At 27.7% G+C, this 25,455-nt stretch overlaps 1 protein-coding gene across 1 annotated transcript in view; it reads right to left on the minus strand.

The window, feature by feature from the left end:
* Nucleotides 1–25,455, minus strand: part of LOC105364015 (sestrin-3-like) — a 220,761-nt gene that overhangs the window by 191,677 nt on the left and 3,629 nt on the right. Inside the window, exon 2 of the mRNA XM_011501849.1 lies at nt 23,921–23,986. Within this exon, the coding sequence (XP_011500151.1) occupies nt 23,921–23,986 (66 nt within the window). The remainder of the gene's footprint in view (nt 1–23,920; nt 23,987–25,455) is intronic.

Raw genomic sequence — 25,455 nt, forward strand, 5'->3', positions numbered from 1 at the left:
TCAGCGTATGTTGCCAGCTAATATCCGGCCTCTCGAGCGCGAAGCTCGATAAAGCTCCTAGCACAGAGAAAAAAGCATAGAGGAGGCGAGATAAAAAAAATAAAAGAAATAAAGAAAATTCGATGGGAGATAAGCAGGGGTACTCGACATTCGGAGCTAGGAAGCTTATCTGAGTCCTCAGTCTAGAGGAAAAATTATGGAGAGCGCTCTGAAATTTTTTGAACGAAATTATGCTCGATATGCCAATTTAAGAATTGATATAATCTCTTATAGAGTTGTGATAATCACTAACACATCAGATCATTGCGCGACTATCATTGTGCCTATTTAGAAGGTGAGTTGAGTAAAAAAGCATACAACAAAATTGAAAGTTACGCATCCCTTCTTTCATTATTGCTATAGTACTTTCTCCTCTGTCTCTCGCTACCTTTGCACTGTCTTATTTTCTTTTAACAAGTCTTCGAAATGGAACGAGTGTGTGATAATTGCTTGTGAGTGTTCTTATTGCTCACGCCATTTTGAATTTGCTGAGTTGACGGCCTCCCGACGCGGGTACTTGTAAGCCAGGATAAGTTTTCTATTCGAAATGGTATTTAGAACTTTACAGCTTAAACTCTGAAATTTTCAGAATACTGCAATTGTTACCAAAATTAGCTTTGCAGAAGGTGATTACTATAAATTGTTGAACCGCAGCGTAATTATTGAAATTCAAATTATTTTCAAATCAACTATACAAGAAGTTAGCGACAATCAAATATTCTGCACTTTTAGAAAATATGTAACACGTAATTTAATATTAAATTATTCTAAATATGCAAATTTTCTCTTTCTCATCTTCTATTGATTTTCCAATTCAATTATGGGTAAGATCTTTAATAAAAATATATATTATCTAGGCAATTTTTAGGATGCACTTACTAACATAACTCTTCAAGTGAATATTCTGATATGTAAATATTCTTTTAAATATTAATACAAAATACAAGAAGTTTGATAATAATTACAAGACGTATATTTCTTACAATACTGTAAAATGTAAATTTTCTACATAACACTTAACTTGTACTCATTACAAGAAACTGTTCTCCCAGTTCAATTAGAGTGAAATCTCAGCATAAAGTAGAACGAGTATCAGCAACTTGTTTTGTAAATCTTTTTTATTTTATCTTGTTATTTTTATTATAAAATGTTAACTTCTTCAATAATTAGTCTAACATAAATTTATGATTCAACTGTAATTCCAATGAACTATATTATTAATATAAGGCTCAAAACTCACTTCATTAATGAAACTTTTAAAAACTTCGAGTATAAGCAGTTAAATGATTTTTCATTTTTCGATAAAAGAATATTATTCTAATAAAAAACGATCTTAATTAAAGGCATTATATTTGTTATTTTAATGTCGACTATATACTATCTCAGTTTTTTGCTATAGAAGTACAATAATCTTCAGTCGTCAAAAGCATAGTGTTAATAATTATCATTATTAAATAATGTGTATTAGAATCGAAAGTCATTTAATACTAAACGATTTATAATAATTATCTATAATACTGATTTAGATTTGCCTAAACATTAGAATCAGCTTCAAATTAAAAAATTTAATTGACGTTATTCGAATATACAATTTTTATTAGATTAATCAAATTGCAGACATAGGCGCTTATATTTTAATACAAACATTCGGACATCATACTTTATGAAGAACCGGAAATAGTCGAAGATTTTTCAAGCTTCATAGAGTTTTGGTTGAAAATAATGAGTTTGACGGTAAGTGCTCATCCTTCACAAGTTTCAAGATGCAGACATTTTTAGATGAATGCATTTAAAATCTGATATGTTTATAGAAGGTGCATTGGCATTTGGGACGGCAGAATTAATATTACATTACTAATGTCAATGATCAATACGTACATAAAAAATAGGAAACACTGATTGAGCGTCAAATGACGTATTTGTGATAAAATTTCAAATGTAAAATGTACATTAATTTCGAGTGGTTTTTCTGAGTGATTACAAAATGGATAAAAAAAAACAGAAAAAATAAATCTCTTAGAATCTTAGTTAAAGACACATTAAAAGCAATTACATGAATAAATACCATATGCAAGATGAAAATATGCTGCTTGTGCCACAGAACATATTTCCAGTGATTAAAATATTATTCAAAATTAATCATGTAATTAAATTTTAAAGAAGGATTTTCTAGTTCAAAATGTTCCTCAATATCATGCCTTATTTCTTATTGAATAGGCAGAAGTATTTTAATTTGTTTTATTTTGTAAGTGAGTTTAAATATTTTCTTTAATTTAATTATATCTTTTATAATCAACATTTAATATTAGCAGCAAACTTTTATACTTTATGATAAATAAAAATTATTTTTCAAATATTCCAGAAAATGAATAAACTAATTTCTATATTCAGTATTATTTGCTAGGGTACTTAAGTAAAATTAATAAGATTATACTAGCTTAAGAGTTAAATAAACTTTTCTCAAGCGTTCTAGTAAATTTTACTTAAAATGTCTACCTCAAGTTTTAAAGAACATTTTACTTAACCATAAGAAAATTTTACTGGCGCTGTTTTAAATGTGATAAAATTTGCTACTTTCTACAAAAAAAAAATATTTATATTTATTATATAAAGATTCGGAATCATTATATTTATATTTCAATTAATACATTTGATTATATCTTCCATGGTAATTTATAATCTATTTATTTATTTATTTTTAATTTGGTTGAATTAATAGATAATTTATAGGTTAATACGCTGTATCATTTTGAAATAAGTATATTTAAAATAATATTTGTAATATAAATAATAATCTTCAATATTGTGAAATATTTTTACTTAATTTATGGTAAAAAATATAATGAATTTTTTTATTTGAAGGAATAATTTTAATATCTTGAATATTTAATTAATTTCAATCACAGTTATATGAAGTTATATTTATTTGATTTCGAAGTTACTTTTAAGTTACAAAATGACGATAGCTATTCTTAAAAATCTTTTACGAAGATAAGGATAAACAAAAACATTCTGATTTAAATTGAAAAAAGTTGTTATCAAAATTGAATCTAACCGTCATAAATACGTGCATCTCCATTGGCTCACGACCGATATATGTCCGCCTTTATACAAACATTCTTTAAAATCAGTGTATTCTGATTCTTGGATCTCCATCCAACATGTCTTTGCGATCCTATCGCAAAACGTTTTTTAAGAGATAAGAAACGTTACAATATTGTGAAAAAGTGGAAAGACTTAAAAGATGAGCTTTCAAAATGTTAAACAAATAATTCTTCACATCAACCTAAAAGCATTTTTAAAAAGTATATAAAAGTTTGTAAAAGGAATGTAAATACACATAGACTCGGAAAAAATACTAAGAATTTATTAGCAACAAATTTATAATGAATAGGAACTCAGTCGCTGTAAATAACATAAAATCCAAGTATGTCAATATGTGCGCATCGGTAAAATATATTTTCTTTGAATAGGGGATACCGAGTTATTATTATTATTCGTCATTCAGATTCAGTAACGGGTCGCTGTTTTCACTTTGACGTTTATCCTGCGCGCATTTCGACGAGATCAGTCGTCCTCGGCACCATGCATAAAAAAGAGGATAAGTTACGCGTGGAATATGAAATGAATTCGGGAAAATCTGATGTCAATAGGCTCCGCCGGATTACCTTCAAGGCGACGGTAGCGACGACTCAATCAGCTTTATTGGTATGTTCGCAATATAATCAATCGACGATAGTTTCGTCGTTATTTGTATTTTTAATTCCGATTAATTAATACGCGGGGGGCGGACTAATAAACGTTGAGTGGCCGAGGACGCGTGTCTCGTTGGAATGATAGGCGTCATCAGCTCTGAGAGCCTGACCTCGTGATATATCGCTGATTGAAAACGCGTGTCAGTCAGGGTAGAGAGGGAGAGAAGGAGAGAGAAAGAGAGAGGGCAATGAGGAAAGGGGAATATTGAAACACGACGTTGTGTACGCTGTTTTGACGTTACTACATACATACCAAATCTAATTTTCTTTCGTTTTTCCGACTTGTGATTGCGCCAGCGATTCTTCGAATTTGTCTTTAGCGTACGAGTGTAGCTCTTGAAGCAGAGAAAATCGATGATGCATGGATAGAGTTTACTTTTGAATTAAGAATTTGAAAGAAGAATTGAAACTATTCTGTATATATTTCTGTATGGAAATAATATTCGATAATGTGAGAATTTATTCCGTATTTTCATATTCTATACAATATTATGATAGGATGACTCGAGTGTTATCAAAACAATAATTTTAAGTGATATTAATTAAAAGTTAAAAATACAAAATTATATTGTGTACATTTTTCACCTGACTTATAAAAAACATTAAAATTTAATAATTTAAAGAAAAGAATACGAATAATTATAAAAGTTTGATAATTAATTTTGAAAATATTTTGATAAATTAAATGGTACTTGATATTTAAACAAACTTGTACGTAAATATTTATAAAGAAAAGATATTATACGAAAATTGGTATATTTTTTTTATTTTACAATACATTAAAAATGTAATTAAACATTTTTTAAAGGCTTTTTACAAAATCAAATAGAGGAAGTACTTACTAAGTGCTCATCAGTCCAAGTTGTATTTCTTATCATAATTTTGAGATCGAATAGGTAATTAAACATTGGTTTTCACAGAGGATAAATAACGTTTGTCACATTTAAATATGAAATATTTTCTCATCAGGCAGTATAAAGCGATATTTAAAAAATAGATATTTTAAAATTAGATATAAACTTCAAAAAAATGTATTTTCGTTATTAGATATAATTAACGTTCATCCAAAAGTAAATATTTTACACCAAGGGTATTTGTGAAATTTTTTTTTTTTTGTTATTTATTAGTATTGTTTCTTGAATTGTCATAGTATTGCATTTCATAAATAACTATGATCAATATGAATGTCATTGGGGTTCTTAACGTCATATGTATATAAGTATTTATAAAACGCGGTTAAATTTATTGAATAATATTTCATAGTAAATGCATTATAATGATAAACTAACTAATATACGACTGCTCCTTTACCTAACATAAAGAAAAATAATATGTGAATATTATTGCTATTAATACGACGATCGACTTAGTAATAAAATATTTTCAAAACTTTTTTAATATATTTTTAACTGAATCTGCAACTGAAATTGCAAGTTGTTTAATGATTAATTAACATTATTAATTTTTATTAAAAAAAATTACAATTAACTTAAGAATAAGCGCTATAATTTTAATGTGAACTTTCATCTAGAAGGTGTTAAAATGAGTTGTTCTTGAATAATAAAACTCTAACTCAGACGTTTAGACTTCAATTTTTTCTTACACGGACCATATTTCTGAACCCTATTTAACGAAACTATATATATAACAATTTACTATATACATTTTTATAACAATTTAATATATACATGTATATGTGTGTATATATATATATATATGCACATTTCATTTTAGAATATCAGAAAAACCCCGCGAAGTAAATTTTCAAATCTATTAAAATATTTTTACAAAAGCTGGGTCATCAGCATAAAAATTTTCTTCAAATTTTTTTTTAAACGACTATTTAGCCTGAAAATAAGATTGCCTAGAAAACACAGATCTTGCATGTCCAAAAAATTCCCGAGCATCATTAATTCCGTCTTTGCTCGTAATTATGAAAATGGTAGTTCCTCGTTTCTTGATGTAAAAATGTTCGTCACCTTATTTTACGCTATGACGACGTGCGAAAATTTCCAAATTGCAAGTATATATTGTTCATACCGATTGGCATCGAGACGTAATCTACTGCTCTCACGGGCAGAAACGTCACCGTCTTCCACGTACAAGATAACACACCCGATATAGAGTCTCGATCGACTCTTATAGCCTTGGTCCGATAGATTTTCACGAAAGCTGAAAGAGAACCTTAACTATATCTTTGGAATGTGCCTTGCAATGGGATAGGTCCTCGCGATGGGTCGACAGCTTTTCTGCTGGATTGCCTTTCTAATGGAATTCCGGTTGTAAATTTATATTTTCTTTGAAAAATACTAGTCAACGGAGCTCAATTCTCCCATTTATTTTAAGAGAAAAAAAGACATGTCCATCTAACTACCCAGGATTTATGACTTATGACTGTCGGACTAATATTGATTAAGAACATAATAATTATGACAACGGAATAAGTTTTCGCAACTCGAGGCAAAAATTAATTACCTTCGCTTGGAATTTTTCATGCTACGTTTAAATATCGGCCAATGCACAAAAGTCTCTTAAAGACTAGCAAAATAGCATATCATAGTATCTAGTAGTAGAGAAATCAATGTTCCGCTGTCTCGTGTCTGACAAATAAAGGAGAATTTATTAAGGGTGCGCGCCACTCTCGAAATTTCATCCGCAAGTAACTACTGCTCATGGGAGGTGCACGTCGGAACGCGTCGGCACTAGGAGGGGGTGAAGCAGAGAGGCGAATACTAATTAAACAACGTGCAACGCGGCGTTTTTTCCATCAGGGTGCAAGAATGCAAGAACGCGGGGATACCGTTGGAGCGGCAGCTGCATGTAAGCGCGCGGCTTTATTTTCGGAAAATGAGCGAATTCATTCGGTCGGCAGTAACGATGCGGCTCCTCGAAAATTATGAGCAGGGCAACGTAATGCTCTTTTCTGCATCGCTCAAGATGCAACTATGCAAAGCGCGCATCGTATCTTTTTCTCGTGCTTTCGGACCACGGATATTGAAATAATTCGGTTATTTCGACTCAGGTTTATCACAGCCGCAGCAATACTTTTCACGTAATTAATGTGTTTACACTTTCCTCTCAACCTTTCATATTATCGGCCATACCAATGTAATCGAACTAGGATATAATATCTGTATAATATTATGGATGGAAAATAGAGCGCTTTGATGAATCCTCGATGAAATTGGGACGCGGACATTACGTTACTCATGCGAAATAATCAAAATAATCTGTAAAACCGGATTGATTTTTGTTTACAGTTTCATCATTGATGCGATCACCGCTTTCAACACATTTGAAATAAAACTAAATTTAAAGTAATATAAACGAATACGTTATTAAAAAAAGTATTTAACCACTGATTTCATTTAATACTCTTATTAGGAGTTTGTGATTATTTGATAGCTTAATTTTTTAATTATACGATTTTATTTAGTAAATACAAATGCTGCCAAGTCAACAATTTCGATTATAATAAAGTAATGTATAATTAAAATATTTAAATTGTTCGAAAGACAATTAGTTTAATGAATAATTATTTAAGTTTAAAAAAGCTTAGTTAAGCTTTCTGTACGGCGGTACGTTAAATATAGTCAGATCATGATCAAAATAAATTTTGTTTTATTAATACTCTTGAATCTCGGCTACATTTTTTCTTTATTTTAATTCCACTTTCTCTAATGCGTATTGCATTTTATATGTTTTTATAATCTATGTATAACAAATATGTATACAAACATATAATATACTTTAAATAAAATGACATCATTTGAAAGTAAACATTAATATTAAAATATGCTGAAATTTTTTAATAAAATTGATATTTTCTATATTATTTTATTCCACTACATTTTATACATTGAATTTACAAAAATAACTAGAATTTGTAATTAATTTTTCCAATTGTATAAATTCAATCGAATAACAATAATTTTTAATAAATTACGTATATATATAATTTATATTGTAAATTAAACCATCAAATAAATACATTGTGTCGATATTTTGTATTTATAGTAACCGAAACACGAATAACAGAGATAATCAAATGCTTTTATTATTGTTGTAAATTAATCAATTACAGACGCCTACATATACAAGAAATAATAAGTATTCAAGAAATTGATTAAACATATTATTTGTACAACGAATCGTTCAATTAATCAATAACGATTAATTTAATAAAAAAAAATGTTCGAAGTTATAATTGATCATAATTATATAATTATGGATAAAGTCTTATTGCACGAAAATGGAATTATCGATAATTTTATTGATAAAAACTAAGATTATTTTTTATTGAAGAAATTCATATAATATAAATCTATGAATATATATAAGCCTACTCGAGTGAAGTACGCGCGTGTTCATCAAGATTTACGACCAATTATTTTATTTTATGAAAAATATTTTTGAAAATATAAAAATCTTGTTAATACATATTATTAATATATATTCAATAATATTACAGAATATATTTTAATATCGATAACACTTATATTTAGTTAAGATAAATAAAGCAAAAATAAAATTTGATTTATGTCGATTAATTATATAAACTAAATCTATGTAGATATAATATAATAACTTTAAATGATTCTGAATGTATATACATATATAAAAAAGAAAAAAATTTTGCTCATCGCAAGTATTAATCAAACGTACATATGCCCGCAATTATTTTTCATTTCACAATGGCGTGCAATGAATATGTATATCATATATTTTTAAATTTTAATCATTTGATTTAAAAATACGAAGATTGGTTTTTAGACTGTATTTTAATTACACATAAAATTAATATTATACAATTATAATATGTTACATAACCAGCTTTAGTATCTAGAAAGTTCATAGTCTCGTGAACGCAAGAACGCCACTCGTCTCTTTACAGTAAATCCGCCTAGGTTCTCTGGTCACAGTCTTCCTCTCAGAAGTCCAATTTAATATTATCATTTAAACCAGTGTATAATGTTTTAAGTTATTAAATAATTAGTTACGTAAATTAATATTGAATTATTTAGCATTCATTCAATATTTATTTTGTACTCGAATGTAAAATTAAATAAAAATTACCCTATATATTTAATTGAATAACCTAGATCGAAAATAACTTGTCTTATTAAACGATTGATAATAAATAAATGAAATTAATGAAACATTCATTTTTAAATTTATTATTTACGACACTTTCGATATTGATTTTATTGTTTTTATATTGAAATAAAGCTGCGTTCATATTAAATATTATTTTTTAATTTATAATTTATAAAGTCATCAATATCATAATATAATGAGATTTGTATAAAATACATGCATTTTTATATATTAATAAGTATCTTATATGCGGTCGTAAATTTTCGAAGATAAGATCGAAATCTATAAAAAGCATTACATAATTTTGTATTAAACTTCAATTAAATTATCCCTACACTTAAATATTTATAAGTATCTATTAACACAGAATAGTGAAAATTATTTAATAATAGTATATGTATTTTAATAAAGTCTCTATGAATTATTTGTATAAAGTAATTAGTTTTATAGAAGCGACGACGTTGCGTTACGTACAAATGACACTCTTAAAATATTACGAACAATATTGTGCGAGGTTTTTACAAAATTTTAATTTTGCTCATTGTGGGGTATTTAAAAGTAAAAAATATTTACAAATATATCAAACTAAACGTAATTTCTTTATGTTCAATTTAAGTTTTTATTAGTCTTATATGGTAAATATTACTATTCGTTATATCTTATATTTAGATTTTAAGCTTCTAAAACACATTTTGAAGTGCACAGATTTAATGCATTACTTACAAGTGATTAGTTTAACTACATATTTTTAGAATTTAACGAAAAATAATCCCAATATAATTTTACTCTAGCATTAGTTAATTAAATTATAAAAAAATATAGAAAATAGTTCATTAATTATAATATACTAGCAAATACGTAACAAGTAATATTGTACATTAATGTTGATATATTTATAAGTTACTCTCATTTTTATTTGCTCATATAAAATTTTTTTGTCTTATATTCATTCTCTACAGACGAAAAAATAGTTTTGGAAGAATTAAATAAAATTTTTATTTGTTACTTCAATATAGTGAAAGAATAGTATGTTACAGTATCTGAATAAAATAAAAATAAAGCCTTTAGAAAGTTTATTCCCTAGATGTACACGTATTTTTTGTAAAATTTCAATTCACAATGTTTCGGAACGTCGCTATTAGTTTTGTATATAAGGTGTATTAGAGTCAATTTTGCATACGTAGCAAAATCTTGCATTTACAAAGATTCATGGTACAAAAATTCTTAGACCTTCGCAGAGGACCTTAATAGAGGTTTTCTAGTTATGTATAACAGATGAAAAATATCGACAGGTAAAATCTAATCAAGATCAAACGACGTATTATAGTCTCTTATAAAAGACGACTGATGAAACCACTGGTGGAAGATTTAATGTTTTCGAGAAGGCTTTTAGCAGTTGGCGAATTTGATGCTAAGTTAGCGATCCATAACAAAAGCGTCCAAAAGCATCCGACTGCATGTAATTTATAACAAGAGTGTTTACGACAATGAATCTCGTGTGAATACAACGTCGCATGCTCATTGAGATCGCGACTGACTAATTATTTTGGCGACGATCATAGTCTCCTATCTCTTCATTTTAATTACTATTTACAGCGTTCAATTGCCTAAACTATTAAGCCTTAGCTTTTAATTAATCAATTTGCTTAATTTTTTTCAGAGAGTGCTAGAGAATGAATAGTTATCAAAATTTTAGGCCAATTAGAGTAATGATGGCTGTCGGTAAGATCCCCTTTACTGTATTTAAAAACTTATATTTAATTTTTATCTATTTACAAATTTGCTATTATACTTAATCTAGATCATTAAAAAAAACAAGTTGAATAAACTCTTTTATTGTCACGCATAATTCATTACTATCAATTTCTTCGAAGAAGGTTATATAAAGTTGGACCAATCATAATGTATTTTGAGCATAATTATCTAGTAAATTGAGATTTATTTCAACTAATGTAATCGTACATTTTAAAACATTTCATCCTTGTCCATTATTCTTGCCAACATTACAATTTTATACGGCGTATCGTGCTTGTTTATTACTTCGATCGCTGATTGGCAATAGACAATGCTTGCACAATGACCCGCCAGTAGAATATAAAATTAATACAATGAAAAACAAATCATTATACAAGTCAATTATAGTTGCTTCTTTTGAAAGAAAGAACGATACGTCAACAAAGAACAGAACTTTGTACCCACATCCGATACGCGTTTCTTTGATTACAAATGCTCGAATAATACTCACTACGTACTACATTTGCATCTTAGATTTATTTATCCCTGTTTAAAGATTCTCACATTTTCGTATGATCAATCGAAAAAACAATGTAAATGTTCACACCTTTTAGCTCTTTCTTTTAACAATTTTAACTAAATATGGTATTTCAAGCTCTCTTCGACTTATTTCTTTCACTATAAGACAAAATACTTGTCGCGATGATTCCCTTATGCGCATTGGCTCCAAACGAAATTATTCCTGGATGAGTAATTTACGAATCCTTCGGGAATCGTTTCTGAAATAATATCCTAATAAAATATCGTCTAGTCGCGTGAGCGTTAAAGAACTTCCATTCGCGCGTAGATTGATGTAGATCGAAAGCTTCGTCGAAGAAAACATCTTATCTAAAACTTATTTTTTCCTAGCTTTCATTCCGCTGGGATGTGCATGTGTATGTGAACGAATGCACAAATATAAGACGCTTTGCTTTGTCATACCTGAATAATTTTACAATCATAATACGCTATTTCGAACGATAATAAAATAATTCGCATTTATAAATAGAGCGATAGACGATGGTGCAACGGAGAAGTTGAAATATGACGTTATAATGCAACTGGCGTAAGTAAGATAGCTAGCCCTACAAAATATACAAAAGAAAAACTAGGCGAGAAGCCGTAAATCACAACCCAAGAATGCCTCGTTTAGAATTTTCGAAAGTAAAAAGTCCAGAAAAGACCAAGTTATCGGTAACATTAACGAGCGAGATACGTAACGTGTAAGTCGCGCCAGAGAAGGGCGGAAAAACAACAATAACTAAAGCAACGGCAACGAATATTTTGAAGGAGCAAGCAGAGATTAACGGCGACCAAACGCATAAATCAGTTAGACACCAAATACAAACTCTTTAAATACGCACCTCGGTGAAAGCTCGAGTGACAGGTCGTGGAGCTCTCCCTTGGCCAGGAACGAAAACGTCTCCGGTCGAATGCGAGCAGCCACTTTGAGCGCGTCCGGCACGCGAGTGAGTAGCTCGAGAGTAACGTGCGTTCGGAGTCGCGCGCACCATCCTCGGCGGGGGAGGTACCGCCCACCGCGTCTCCCGGTGGTAGCGCATTAGATGCCGAGCGGTCGATTCCGTTGGTGCCGACGGTCCATTGGCAAGCCCGGCGAGGACCGCGTGGTAGCACGACGCCGGTCTACATCCCGACGATGCGTGTTACAATCGATAAGCACTTATTGGTTCGCTTTCATTGCACATCGACTCATTTTACCAATTTTTCTCCCTTGTAAGCATTTTTTACCTTGTCACACAGAGCTGAGAGAGTTAGGGGTGCATTCAGTTATTGCGATTAATTTTGTTGTATATGAAAATGTACGCCTTCTTTTAACTTATATGCTATATTATATCCTGATTGGGATTATTGCAAACTTCAACTTCTCCAGTCGAATTAAACACATAATAACTGTACATTTATACCAGACTTTATTGTTAATCTAATCGTTGTCCACTGGATAAGACATTTGTCTACCTAATCTTTTAATATCTGATGTTATAAATGATAAATAAAGTTGATTATTTGATTAAGCGCACTTTATCCGTTAAGAAAAATTAAGCTTTTAATGTACGATATACAGTATTTTTAATCATCACATTCGTGTAAAAAAAAGATAAATAATCACTGCACGCTTTTAATTATTTTATTCCAGAGCATGTTTGTATACATATTCCGTAAAGTCTGATCAGACATGGCCATTTTCTACTTCGCCACGCATTCTATACTTGCGCACGTTACGAAAATTACTTGATTTTCATTTACAGTTTAAAAAAAAAAAAAAAAAATTTGATCACGTTTTACAAAGAATGTATTACTTGAAAGTGGAAGAAAGAAAGGAAACACTTTGAAAACATTAAATACTGATAATATAATATGGTAAAGCCGAAAGAGTAAATTCTGAATAGGAGAGGGTGTTTGAAAATTGAAGGAAGAATGAATAATTTCAAAGCAAAAACTTTTCAAAGGTCAGGACTGGGATAATAAACTGAGAAGTTAAATTACTTGAATATGAAACTTTCTATAAATAATGATATTTATATTTTCAAATACGAATAACAATAAATTCATAATTCGACTGGTATAAGAGAAAAAATATTTACGTGAATACATATGAGATAATATTTTTTATACAAAATGATGAAGCACTTTAAAAAGCAACTAAAAAATATCGATGTTATTCTCACAATAAAAATTTCTCATTATCACGCCGGATAAAACGTTTGAGATAAGTAGAACACGAGTTTGATTGTGAAATACGAGCTTGGAGACTCAGACGAACGAGCCTCCAAGTGCGCGCGCATAATGATAATTTAACCGATTGGTTGAATCTAATTCCTGCCATAAAAATAGCATTGGTTTAATTTTATCTAGCAAATATATATAAATATGCGCGGGTGGTGAGAAAGAAGCAACGTCCAACGAATTTCCTTCAGCGATTATTCGAGATATATACTTGTGAAACTCACTTGAATCGATAATGTAATTTATCTGTGCTAGAAATGGAAAAAATAAATTTCTGAGAGATAAAGTCGGTAGTGAGTTCGGTTTTAGGAAAATCTTTTGTTCTTCTGTGGCGAGGAATATTCTTTTCCAGTGACGGAAAAGCCATCAATTGGTCTAAAGCGTCAGCTGCCTCATAACTTCACACACAAAGATAAGCTAGTACACTTTTTACTTAATTGTTCTAACTCAGACAGACAAATAGGCTCAAGCTTTCTGCACTCCAAATAAATCAATTACGAGCGCACGTCGTAAGGACGTATGAACATGTTCGCAGAAATTCAAGTAATTCAGCTGAGAGGCGTCGATAACATGAGATTCAAGCCACATATACATCCACGTACGCAAGTCGTCCATGTTAATCAATTTCTCTCAATGCCGATATTCAGTTTGACCGTTGTGCGATAGGAAATAGCCGGATTCGATTGGGTAATAATCGCGATTGATGATTGCACTATTTCCGTTAAAGGAGTCTAATACACGTACGAATTCATGCAAGTACAATGTATTTGGTATATTAAAGGGGAAGTTTTATTTTTTTGCCTGTAAAAAAGAAGAGAAGTCGCAATAACGTTAAAGAAAATGCTCTCGTTTGAGTTCGATTACAAATTTTTTGCCGGTTAGAAGCTGCAACCTGTTAATTCTACATAAAATTTGAAACTACCAGTTGGAAACTTTGAACTGTAAACTAGACAGTATTTAATTGAATAAACTACAAATATTTACGAATTCATCATTTCCATAATATCGATTAAAGTAAAGCACTAGTTCAACTATAAAGAGATACTTCCCTAAAGGAAAATATTATCTGTTTCTTATGTTATGATAATTACCGGTACGCACATATAAAAGATTTGTCCTCCTACATTATATTCTTAAGGTAGTCTTAAAAACTTTACGACTGTGAATTTGATATACGCTCAAGAAATAAATTTTCTGAAACTTCTGTACATCACACTTAAAAATTTTCTTCAAGTTAAAAAAAAAAGTATTTTATGAGCTTATGTATAAAGAAGGTATTCCATATTTAAAAAATCGTAAATAATTAATAATTATTACTATATAACATAGCTCTCTAGACGTTATGATAGCGAGTTTCAATTTCTGAAAAATTATTTATTCACTATACACAGACTCACAAGAATATAACAATAAAAATTAATCAATTATTATCTATATCGAGCAATTTTATTATTTTCTTTAAAGGTTCTGAAAAATTGTAGACTTTAGAAAATAGCGATGAAAATAACCTTTCAACATATTGTCCCATTGAAGTAGACATACTAATTTTGTGTCAAGTCTATGTGTGCAAGTTACAAGACACGTTCTAGATATTACAAAACTGAAATAACACTATTTGCAGAAACATCTTTAAAAGAATTAAAGTTGTATTTATGGTAATGAATAAAACATTTTAAATATACCATAACTTTTATTGTCCGAGAGTTCAAATTGCTTCAATGTTGCGATAGTCCGTAAAAAATATGATAAATATTTGGAGACTGTAACATTATTTCTATATTGTGACATTTGTCAATAGAACTTTTCCTACCTATAAAGGCCAATGAGGATTGACTTAAAATTATAAAGCAATGTATAATTCAGATAATTTCTACATACTTTTAAACATGCTATTTTAAATATATGTATTATCAAAGGAACAATTAATTTTGCAGTTGTTTCAGTTCATATACCTTACAAATCAATTGCTAACGAACTCATTTCGATAATAACAACACATAATACATATAACAATATAATATTCTTTATAAAGGATTAATAAATTATTAAAATCCGATGTAATATACTTTAATTATTTAGATAATTATTTTGAGAAATTATAAGGATATTGTTACAATATCATAAATAATGTTTACAAAATAATCTTATCCATAGAAATTTCAGTTTAATGTAAGAAATTAAAGATAAAATGCAATTATGTACAATTTTAGTAGCGTTAGCATCTTTCAAACCTATATGAACTGCTTTTAAAAGTTGTTTAAAAATATTGCTATACAAGTTTCATACAGACATGATCAAGCATAAAATAATCTTTTTAAGCAAGAATTTAAGACATAGTGTATATTGTAGTAGTTAACGAATTTAATTTACACAGTGTAATCACAAATGCAGCTTTTAATCAAATCCAATTTTCGGATTCTACTATAAATATTTATTATTAATTATGATTATTAATGAAAACATTTATGCCTTTACATATAATTTAATTTGTAAATAAGTTTAATCATTGCGAATCCATTTTTTTGTTATTTCTTTATCCAATATTTGTGTACTATTAAATAATTTTATTGATATTATTTAACATTTTTTAATATTTATAAACTTCCATTTATTCATGTTAAATAAATATTTGTATATCTTTCATGATTGTAAAACAAATTCTTTTCAATATATACGATTTTAAGGCTCGTCGTTGAAACTTTAAAAATATTTGAAATAAAATTTTGTATGATAGTTTGTCGAATAAATGGAATATATGTTTTATCTATATTTAGCATATCCAATAAATATCGATTTTATCGCTTAGACATCGCTTGAGAACTGGTAAAAAGTTGAAGCCAAATATTGCCCAAATATATATTATATGATCTTATATTTGGTATATATTTGATATATATGATTTTACTCAAATGAGATATACAATTACAAATTTTCAAAAGAGATTTTGTAAAATATTCATTGCATTCGGGAATCACATTCTTTAATATATAATATAGTTAATTATATGCTGAAATACGTATTTATTGAGAAGATTAAAATATTACATTCATCTGACTTGAATGGGAGGAGTGTCAATTTGAAATGCACCAAATTGAAAAATGAATTACGTAACATAAACGATGCATCGGGTTACCACAAATAATGCAATTAGCACGAGTGCTCTTAATCCGAGCGACGCAAAGTCGAAGCATTCAGAAATTGATAGCAACATCAGTAATGTAGATCTTCCCTCAGTCATCGTTTCCTAGTATATTCGATTTCCAATAACCTCTGCACCTAAGAGAATCGTAATGAATGTAAACTATAAAATCACAATTTCCAAAATTGCATCCAGCAATTAGAGTGCACCACCGGTTGCGATTCGTTCAGGATCTAATGTCATACGCAAAGTTGAATAAGCGACGTTAAAGTTGTGAACCTGATACTAAATTACATAAATTTAATAACCAAGCAATTACAACGGGCACTCGCTATTAGATGCACGTGTTCCTCGTAAAATTTCCCCTTAACCATATATACTGCACCCCTACACACAATTAAGTGCGCTAACGAGGAGTCGAACCCGAAAATTTAAAATTGTTTTTCCTCGGTTTCCTTTTTTAATTTTGAAAGGCCATCTCTTTTTGTAAACGCTTATTATTTTACCCGTTCCACTACGTTTTAGTGTCCTTTGACATCAGGACGAGCAATATTCGTTTTATGCGTACACCAGCACTACTGAATAATTTATGTATAAAAAAGCAAGTGACCTCTCCGCCATTCATGTACAAATTTTCGCCACCTCGCTTAAAGTGCTGTGAGAATTTTAATATTTTATTCGCGTGCGTGAAGCAAAAAAAGTGCGAAATTGTCCAAGACATTTACTGGCTAGCGGCTAGTGCGAACCTAACGGCTACGTACAGTCGCTAGGCGTATATCATTACCTTCGAGCACATGATAAGGTTTGCGATACTCCGAGAATTGTACCGACTTCTTCTGGTCCGCCGGCGAAGATAAGAAGCTTCTCTACCTCCTCCCTATCGTATTCATGCACACCTACACAATTTCTACTGTTGTATCTCATAGAGGAGATCTCGCGCTGTTTATACTGGGGCGTGCAGAGCCCAAGGCGGTGGAGGTGAACCAAGGCACAGAATTGCATGGATAGCTAACGCGCTTTCCGGGACTCGATAATTAACCGCCTCTTTTCTATTTTGTTTTTTCGCGTGGCTTTGTCAGTAACTATTCGCCGAAAGGAATTAACGGGACGTAGAGTAAGATTGCGTCCAATGACCTGACAGCCTTGACATTGACATGAATTTGTGGGATGAAAAAAAGAACAAAGTTTGGACAATTGCCATGCTATCCATGTAAAAAGCTGTTGATTTACGATTTTGTATAGATATGACAGGTGTCGATTGCACATGATATAATTCTGTTTCAATGCTCTACGAAAGTTCAAATAAACTTCAGACGCGTGATAACAGTGTTCAAAAAATCGCATTATCGATTGCACGCGATCATTTGACATCATTGGAGACAAGTCATATTTGTCAGTCATTGTTTAAAATACATGGACAGTCCATGAAATCTCAGTTTCGCCGTCAGGCGTAGGTTATTTTTGATATCTGATATATTCGATCCAATTAAATTGAGGATCAAATTAAAAATTTGAGCAATTATAATCGCAAAATTGTTCGTTTATAAAAATATATTGCCAACGTTAGTCACAATATAGTAATGCATAAGGTCACAAATTTATTTACAGACTAATCTAAAAAATAATTTGATTCAAATTGCTTACATTAATTTTCTATATTATATTAAATAAAGTATTTACTCAATATATTCAACCACTTTAAAAATTGAAAAATGAAAGCAAAAGAAATGTAATTAACAAATAACAATTTTATAAACAAAATAATTTTAAGTAACACTTTTATATTTGATATTTAATACGTAAGAATTTTTGAACTAACGCTTTTCGTCGAAAATTCATTGTATAAAAATAATATGCTTTGGAATATATAAATAAATATTTAGGTATATGCACCATTTATGAATAATTTTTTTTTTCTCATTTAATAAAATGTAATGTCGGATATTACGAAAGCTAAATTGACGGAAATTTTACTTAAGTACATTGAATTTTAAATCTGAATTTTTATTCGGAACTATAATCGAATAAAAGCTACCTTTTAGAACATAAAATCACTTTTTTATCTAGTTTTATTCCACCATTTTCATTTCTATAAAATACGTAGAAAAAAATTTATTCATTATTTGATATTTTTCAATTGATTTAACATTAAAAAACTTTTGTAAATAAAATAATAAAAAAAAATACAAAAATTTATATATACAATAATATGTTAGATTAACAGAGATTTAACTACACTTTCCTCATTTAAATTTATAAACGACCATCTCTAGTATATCATGTTAGCACGAATTACAGAATTTTAATTTTTCTTTTCATTATTCGAGTAAACTTGATAAATGTTCAAAATTATCTTTAAAAAAAAAAAATAAAAAAAAATAAATAATAGTATTTTAAATTGAAAATCTATAACAAATTATTTTCATATTTCAAAATACGTAATTAATATTTTAATAATGTAATATTTTATCGCAATTAATAAAATAAAATAAAGTATTATTGTTTTCCATGAATAATAAAATATAAAATTAAAAAAAATTAACAATTTTATTCTATTTAAGATATTCAAGTATCTACTCGTAAATTTTAGATTTTTTTAATTTTAGCAATTCTACTTCAAATATATAGCTTTGATATATATATATATATATATATATATATATATATATATAAGGTAGTTAATAAATAGTTTTTAAATGCTATAAAAAGTAGTCTTTTACAATATTAATATAAACTGCCTAAAAGGTATTTAACAATTTTAATTTTGTTTTTGTAATTTTACAATAAAAAAAATGTATACCTTGATAAAAATATCTTATTTTTATATTTTCAAAAGTATAATAGTCTTTTAAATTTGAATATTGTCGAATATATTATTTTTATTTTCTCTTACAATTATATTTTGAATAATATTCAAATACTATTAAAAAAAGTTCAAGTTTCAGTATATTTACAACATGGAATACGAAATAAGTGTCTCAATGAACTGGATAAATAGATTCAAATTTAATTTCATTATTATTTAAATAATTTTATAATAATTATTTGTTATTAAAGATTAAATCTAATATTTTTAAATGTGTAATGATATAATACTTTTTCATACAAATTTTGTCCGTATATAATACTAATTTTTTAGACAAAATGATTCTTTAGAAAGATTTGCATATATACAATGGAATAAAAGAAAATTATTTTCTGAAAATGAAATACATTTTTTTTTTATACATTTTTAGAAAATGTTTTTAATTTAAAAAACATTTAAATGGAGTAGTTAATGTACTCTATATAAATCTGTTTTTTGTATAAGTGTCTGCAAAATTAAGTTTTTTTCATGAAAGGTAATCTGTTAATAATTTTATACTTGATTATATTCGTGTTTATTTGACTGAATGAATCTATCCTTAATGTAAAATATATATTATTAAAACGATTTAATAATCGTTTGAGAATATGATTCGATAATTATAATTACATGGTCTAATGAGAAATAAATACATGAAGTAGATTTCATCCATAAAATGCTGTGCAACTTATTTGAACAAGAAAACATTATAAGAAAAATGCGAATACGGCATAAGGAAGGTTACGATGAGGCGAAGCAATTAAAAGAGGAAAACATCGTTAAAGACAAAAGGAGTTTAACGATCGAGGCATAAAGAGCAGTTGGTGTCACTAGTGGGTGGACCGTTCGACCGCTGGATTGCATTGACCCGACCAAGATTCCCCCATGGCCTTTAGAATGCGACCACACATTCTCCCTCTTAACTCTCCGGATGGCGGCGTCTATTTCTAAGGTAGCCCGGACGAAATTTCAAACCACTTTCCAAACTCGCTTAAGTAATACGTGCATGCTTGCAATTTTGTGGTCATAACCGTTAGCAGCAATAACTAAGACCGCTTGTACTCACTCACAAGAAGAAAAGAGGCTGCTCGCCCAAGATGCTGCCTAATTGATGCACAAAGACGTGGGCTCCAATGTGTATGCCGATTGCTGATATTTTGTCGTTTCTGCATAATAAGCTTCGCGAAAGCCGTATATTTTTATATAACTAGCCGATAAAAAATATCCGACAGCTTGATAAATTTATAGAGCACAGTCCTTACAAATTTTACCCTCAAGTTTGTGGTTAAACAAAAAGTTTCTGTTAAATTATTTTTTTCGTACGATTAGTGGTTTGAATATGTAGAGTTAAAATTAGAATCAATGATTGTGCTACTTATATTTGTAATAATAAATTATTTATAATAATCAATTTTGTAGCAATTATATTGAGAATGTATGTAACATAAGTCAGATACGGTGTATATAGTAAATATAACAATAATATTATAAATAAAAATAAATGAACCGAGTGTTTTGTTATTAGAATCTATTATTAAATATTTTACTTAATTTATTTCCTTCGTGATAAATTTTGTATTAAAAGGTCTTAAGGAAAGACAATTTAGTAATATGATACAGTAGAAAAATATATTAAATACCTTCTATATGAAATATTCTAGGAAATATAATTGCTAATTTCAACTGACACAAATTATACAATACGAAAGTTATTTTCATTGCATTGATAGTCGATAATACGTATAGCTAGTAAAATCAAGTCTACTTATTCATATGTAGTAATTCATTTTTAAATATTGAGTAAAAACTTTACACAGAATCTGTAGTTAATTCATTATCGTAAGTCGGTATATTGGTATTCTGCATTATTTTATAATGTACATCGTTTCATGGAATAGTTTCCTTTCATTTTTTAATCTTTTAGTATATTCAGTAATCCAAATAATTCAGAGATTATTTTTAAACAAGAATTAATTAAACAATACATTAGTATGTATATTTTAAGGAGAAATCAGCATTGCATATACAATCGTAAAGAGCTAAAATCTATTAAAATTTACACAAATCATAAGACTGTATGATAAAATAACACTTAAATAAAATGAATATAATATATGTTCAATTATAAATTTACTTACCTTTTATTATAATCACAAAAACAAAATTAGATAAAAAATATCGTTTACTCCATTAGATTTCACTTTATATTTCCCTTTCAGTCTACAGAGTATATTTGTTTTACTACTAATAATAACTAACATCTTACATTTATTAATAGAATGATATTTTTGTTTCAAACCGAACGTTATTTTTTAATAAAAAATTCATTTGAGTGGAAAACACAAATTAACTGTATTAAAATTCAATATTTTATTTATTTTTGGCTCTTTTAATCTGATTTTCAAACATGTATTAGAATGTACTATGAGTGGAAATGTAATAGAAAATACAAAGTCTTGACATTGTAATCAACATAATTCATTTGCCAGTATAAGGAGTAGATCTACTACCTTGTTTGTGCGGAAGAATAGGATAAAATTATGTTCAAGTAAAGTCGATTTGTGTTAGTTATGTTTTTTATAACATAAAATTATTATAATTTTTATTAACGGGTTCTATGATAATTCAAAATGAAAATAATAATCATAAAAGTAAAATCCATAAATTATAATTTCTTTTTATATCATTCAAATTCTTCTATTACGTCTACGATATTTATTTAGGAATTATATATAAATTCGAAGATTTTATATGTTTATGAGTTTAAAATTTAATGTTGATTTGATGTTCAAAATTCTAAAAATATATCTAAATCTATTAATACGCAGATGATATATACATTTATTTATTTATTATTTATTTATTATTTTAATGAAAATATTCAATCTTTTAAAATAATGAAAGGTAATTCATTTTCTAATGATAGCTCAAATTAAAATACCGAATATACTTAGAAATTTGCTTTTTTTGAGATAAATAGTGACATGTTCAAATATAATGGATAATATGATTTTTAACTAGAGTTAATGTTTTTCTTACAATACCTACAAATAATTTTACTAATTTTAATTATCTATCATTAAATAATTATTTTTTTACAACTAAAATTTTTTATTTGAAAGTCTAAATATAATAAAAACTTTTAAGCTATCTGCATATTATAGTATCACAGTACAAATCATAATAATAATCAAGTATTTAACATCATAATTATAGAAGATATACTGCTTTTAATGTTTACATATATATAATATAATTGAAATATAATTGAAATTCTAAAATATTGAATTATACTATTATTGCAAAGGAAAACCAAGATATGCGGAATATTAAAAAACTAAATAGTTGTTAATGTGCACGTATGAAAAATAAAAATATATATATATACTTTTTTCATATGTGCACATTAACAACTATTTAGTTTTTAGTTTTATTATATATATCGAATATAAAAGTTCTATTGTTGATTCATATCAAATTTTGAATTGTGTAAAATTTGTCATTGATCAACCTACTACTAAGAAATAAATCTTGCAAATATGTAAATGATATGCTTTATATTATACATAAAGTATTTTTTCTTTATTTTCAATTTATTAAAACAATTAGTTTGTCTTAATTTTGTAATATCTATAAATAGTTATTTTTCTATTATTTATTTTAAAGTTATGCCATATTATTTATGCGACATTTATGTTGTTTTATTTTTTTTTTTAAATCACACGAATTAAACAAAAAATTGAATAAAAATAAATACTTTTTCTGAATGATTATAGTCAAATCTGAATTGAAGAATGAAGACTAATCAATTATAAATAATAAAAAATTATTTTAGTTTTATTGGAAATATTACTAAATATATATCTATTTTATAATCCTATTAATTAATAATAGTAAGAATTAATAATAATTTCGTTAATATAATTGATATTACTCGTTATTTAAATTATTAATTTAAGACATATCTTAAAAACATTGTAAATACGAATTTACATTATAAAACGTTTATGCTTATATTCATTTATGCCTAAATTCATCTACGAAATGGTTTAGTTATAAATACAAAATTTTCAAATACATATTTTGAGTTTTAATTATTTGATTGACAGCTAGTTTTAAACGAGTAAAAATTGAATTCAAATATCTAAAATTTGCAACATTAATAAGTATACTCGTCAAGGATATTCATCAACGATTCCATGTTACTAACTGATATTTTCATTTGATCAAAAAATTTTAATCTAAATTTAATCTAAAAAAAGAAAGTTACAGTACAAAAGTAAGGTTATGTTTAGCTTCTCATTCTTCGTTATTACGACTATTCTACTTCAATAGAGTAATAACCTACTTTTAACGAGCAAAATTTTTACTCGCATCAATAGCTAGATTACTTTTGATTTTAAAGTGACTGACCTTACAATTTTAGATTCAAAAGATTAAAATTGAGTTTTGTATATAGTATGCATTTCAAATTACCTCGCAAATAAAATACCAAAAATTTTTAATTCAAATTAAAATATTACTTACTTCGGAAACTGGTACGAAAGCACTAGGTCCATCGAATGCAGGCTCGGGTACTGGTAGTCCTCGGTCCTGTAAATAACGACGATAATAGAGATAAAATAATAATTTCATATATATTCCGAACTTATTTAAGCTAATTTTTAATATTAGTAAAGAGTAACTAATTATGTGAAAGTTTTTAAAAAAATGAATACATTTTCATTTTTTTTCTAAAGTTTTTAATTTACACACTCTCAAAATTTAAATTAGTAATTCGTATAGATTTTTTCATTTTTTAATAAAAAATCTTAAAAATAAATTCTTTATTGCATTTAATATGAATAAATTGTTGCCTCTGCTATGAAATATGAACTACATGTACTCTTCTAAATTTGTAACAATAAAAATAATAATTTTATTTTTGAAATAATTTGTTAAATAAATTATATAAGCTTGTAAAAATATGAAAATTCATTTTGAAAGTTTTTTTAATATTACGCACTTTATTCTATTAGAATATATTGGAATATTTAACGATGACAACACTTTTTGCAATAACATCTTATTCTTTTGAGAAATAAAATTTTTTTAATTTTGAATATGTAAAAGTGATACATATGCAGACAAACGCATGTACGGTGAATATTAGGGTATGTAAATATTTTGCATCACTTAAGATATATAAATATTCATTGTATAGAAAGTACAGTAAGTCTATCGTACAAAATATTTATTGTCTTATTTATAAGCTTATAATTTTATTGTACAAAAATTTATCTTATAATTTAGCTATTCGATAACTTTGACCTTTTAACAAAATTCAAAGTTTTCAATATAAAGTCAATATTTAGTTTTCATGGTGAATTGAAAATTAATAAATATCGCAGAGAAATTAAATTAAAAAATTTAAATAATTATTGCGACGAAATTTTAATATGTCAGTGAAACAAAATTATACGAATTTTGATATAATTAGCTTATTATATTTAATTCATTAGCTTATATTTAAATGATAATATTAAATTCTATATTAATATTATTTAAAGTATGAATACAAATGAAAAAGTATTAATGAATAATTTTATCGAGTTCTTTAATCAAAGATTACAATTAAAATATTTGAAATAATTTCTACTAAAAATCATCATACGCAATGTGCGTTCCTGTATAAAAGTGAATTCAATGTCTATCGTTATTTTCAAGTTGAAAAGGAAAAAATAAAAATATTAGAATTTATAAAGTATATCTTGTAGACTTTCCCACTTTGTAACGACAGGATTAAAGCCGAAAAGCGATATACTACTCTACTTATTTATAACAGTCCTATAAATGTAACTCTACTATCGTTATTCGTGTTTTAACTATAGCTCGTAATACGTGTATTCTGTCCCTTTGCGCCAAATCTGATGTGCCGAAGAAACTACAAAATCGTAAATCAAAGCCTAATGGCTTGAAATTTCAGGGATATAGGAGAAAACGTCTACAATTGCTCGACTAGCTCAGTCGGTAGAGTACGAGACTTTAATACGAGACTTTAAATGTCGGGGCCGTAAGTTCGA

This window comes from Ceratosolen solmsi, unplaced genomic scaffold (genome assembly GCF_000503995.2).
Source record: "Ceratosolen solmsi marchali unplaced genomic scaffold, CerSol_1.0 scaffold23, whole genome shotgun sequence".
Taxonomy (NCBI): domain Eukaryota; kingdom Metazoa; phylum Arthropoda; class Insecta; order Hymenoptera; family Agaonidae; genus Ceratosolen; species Ceratosolen solmsi.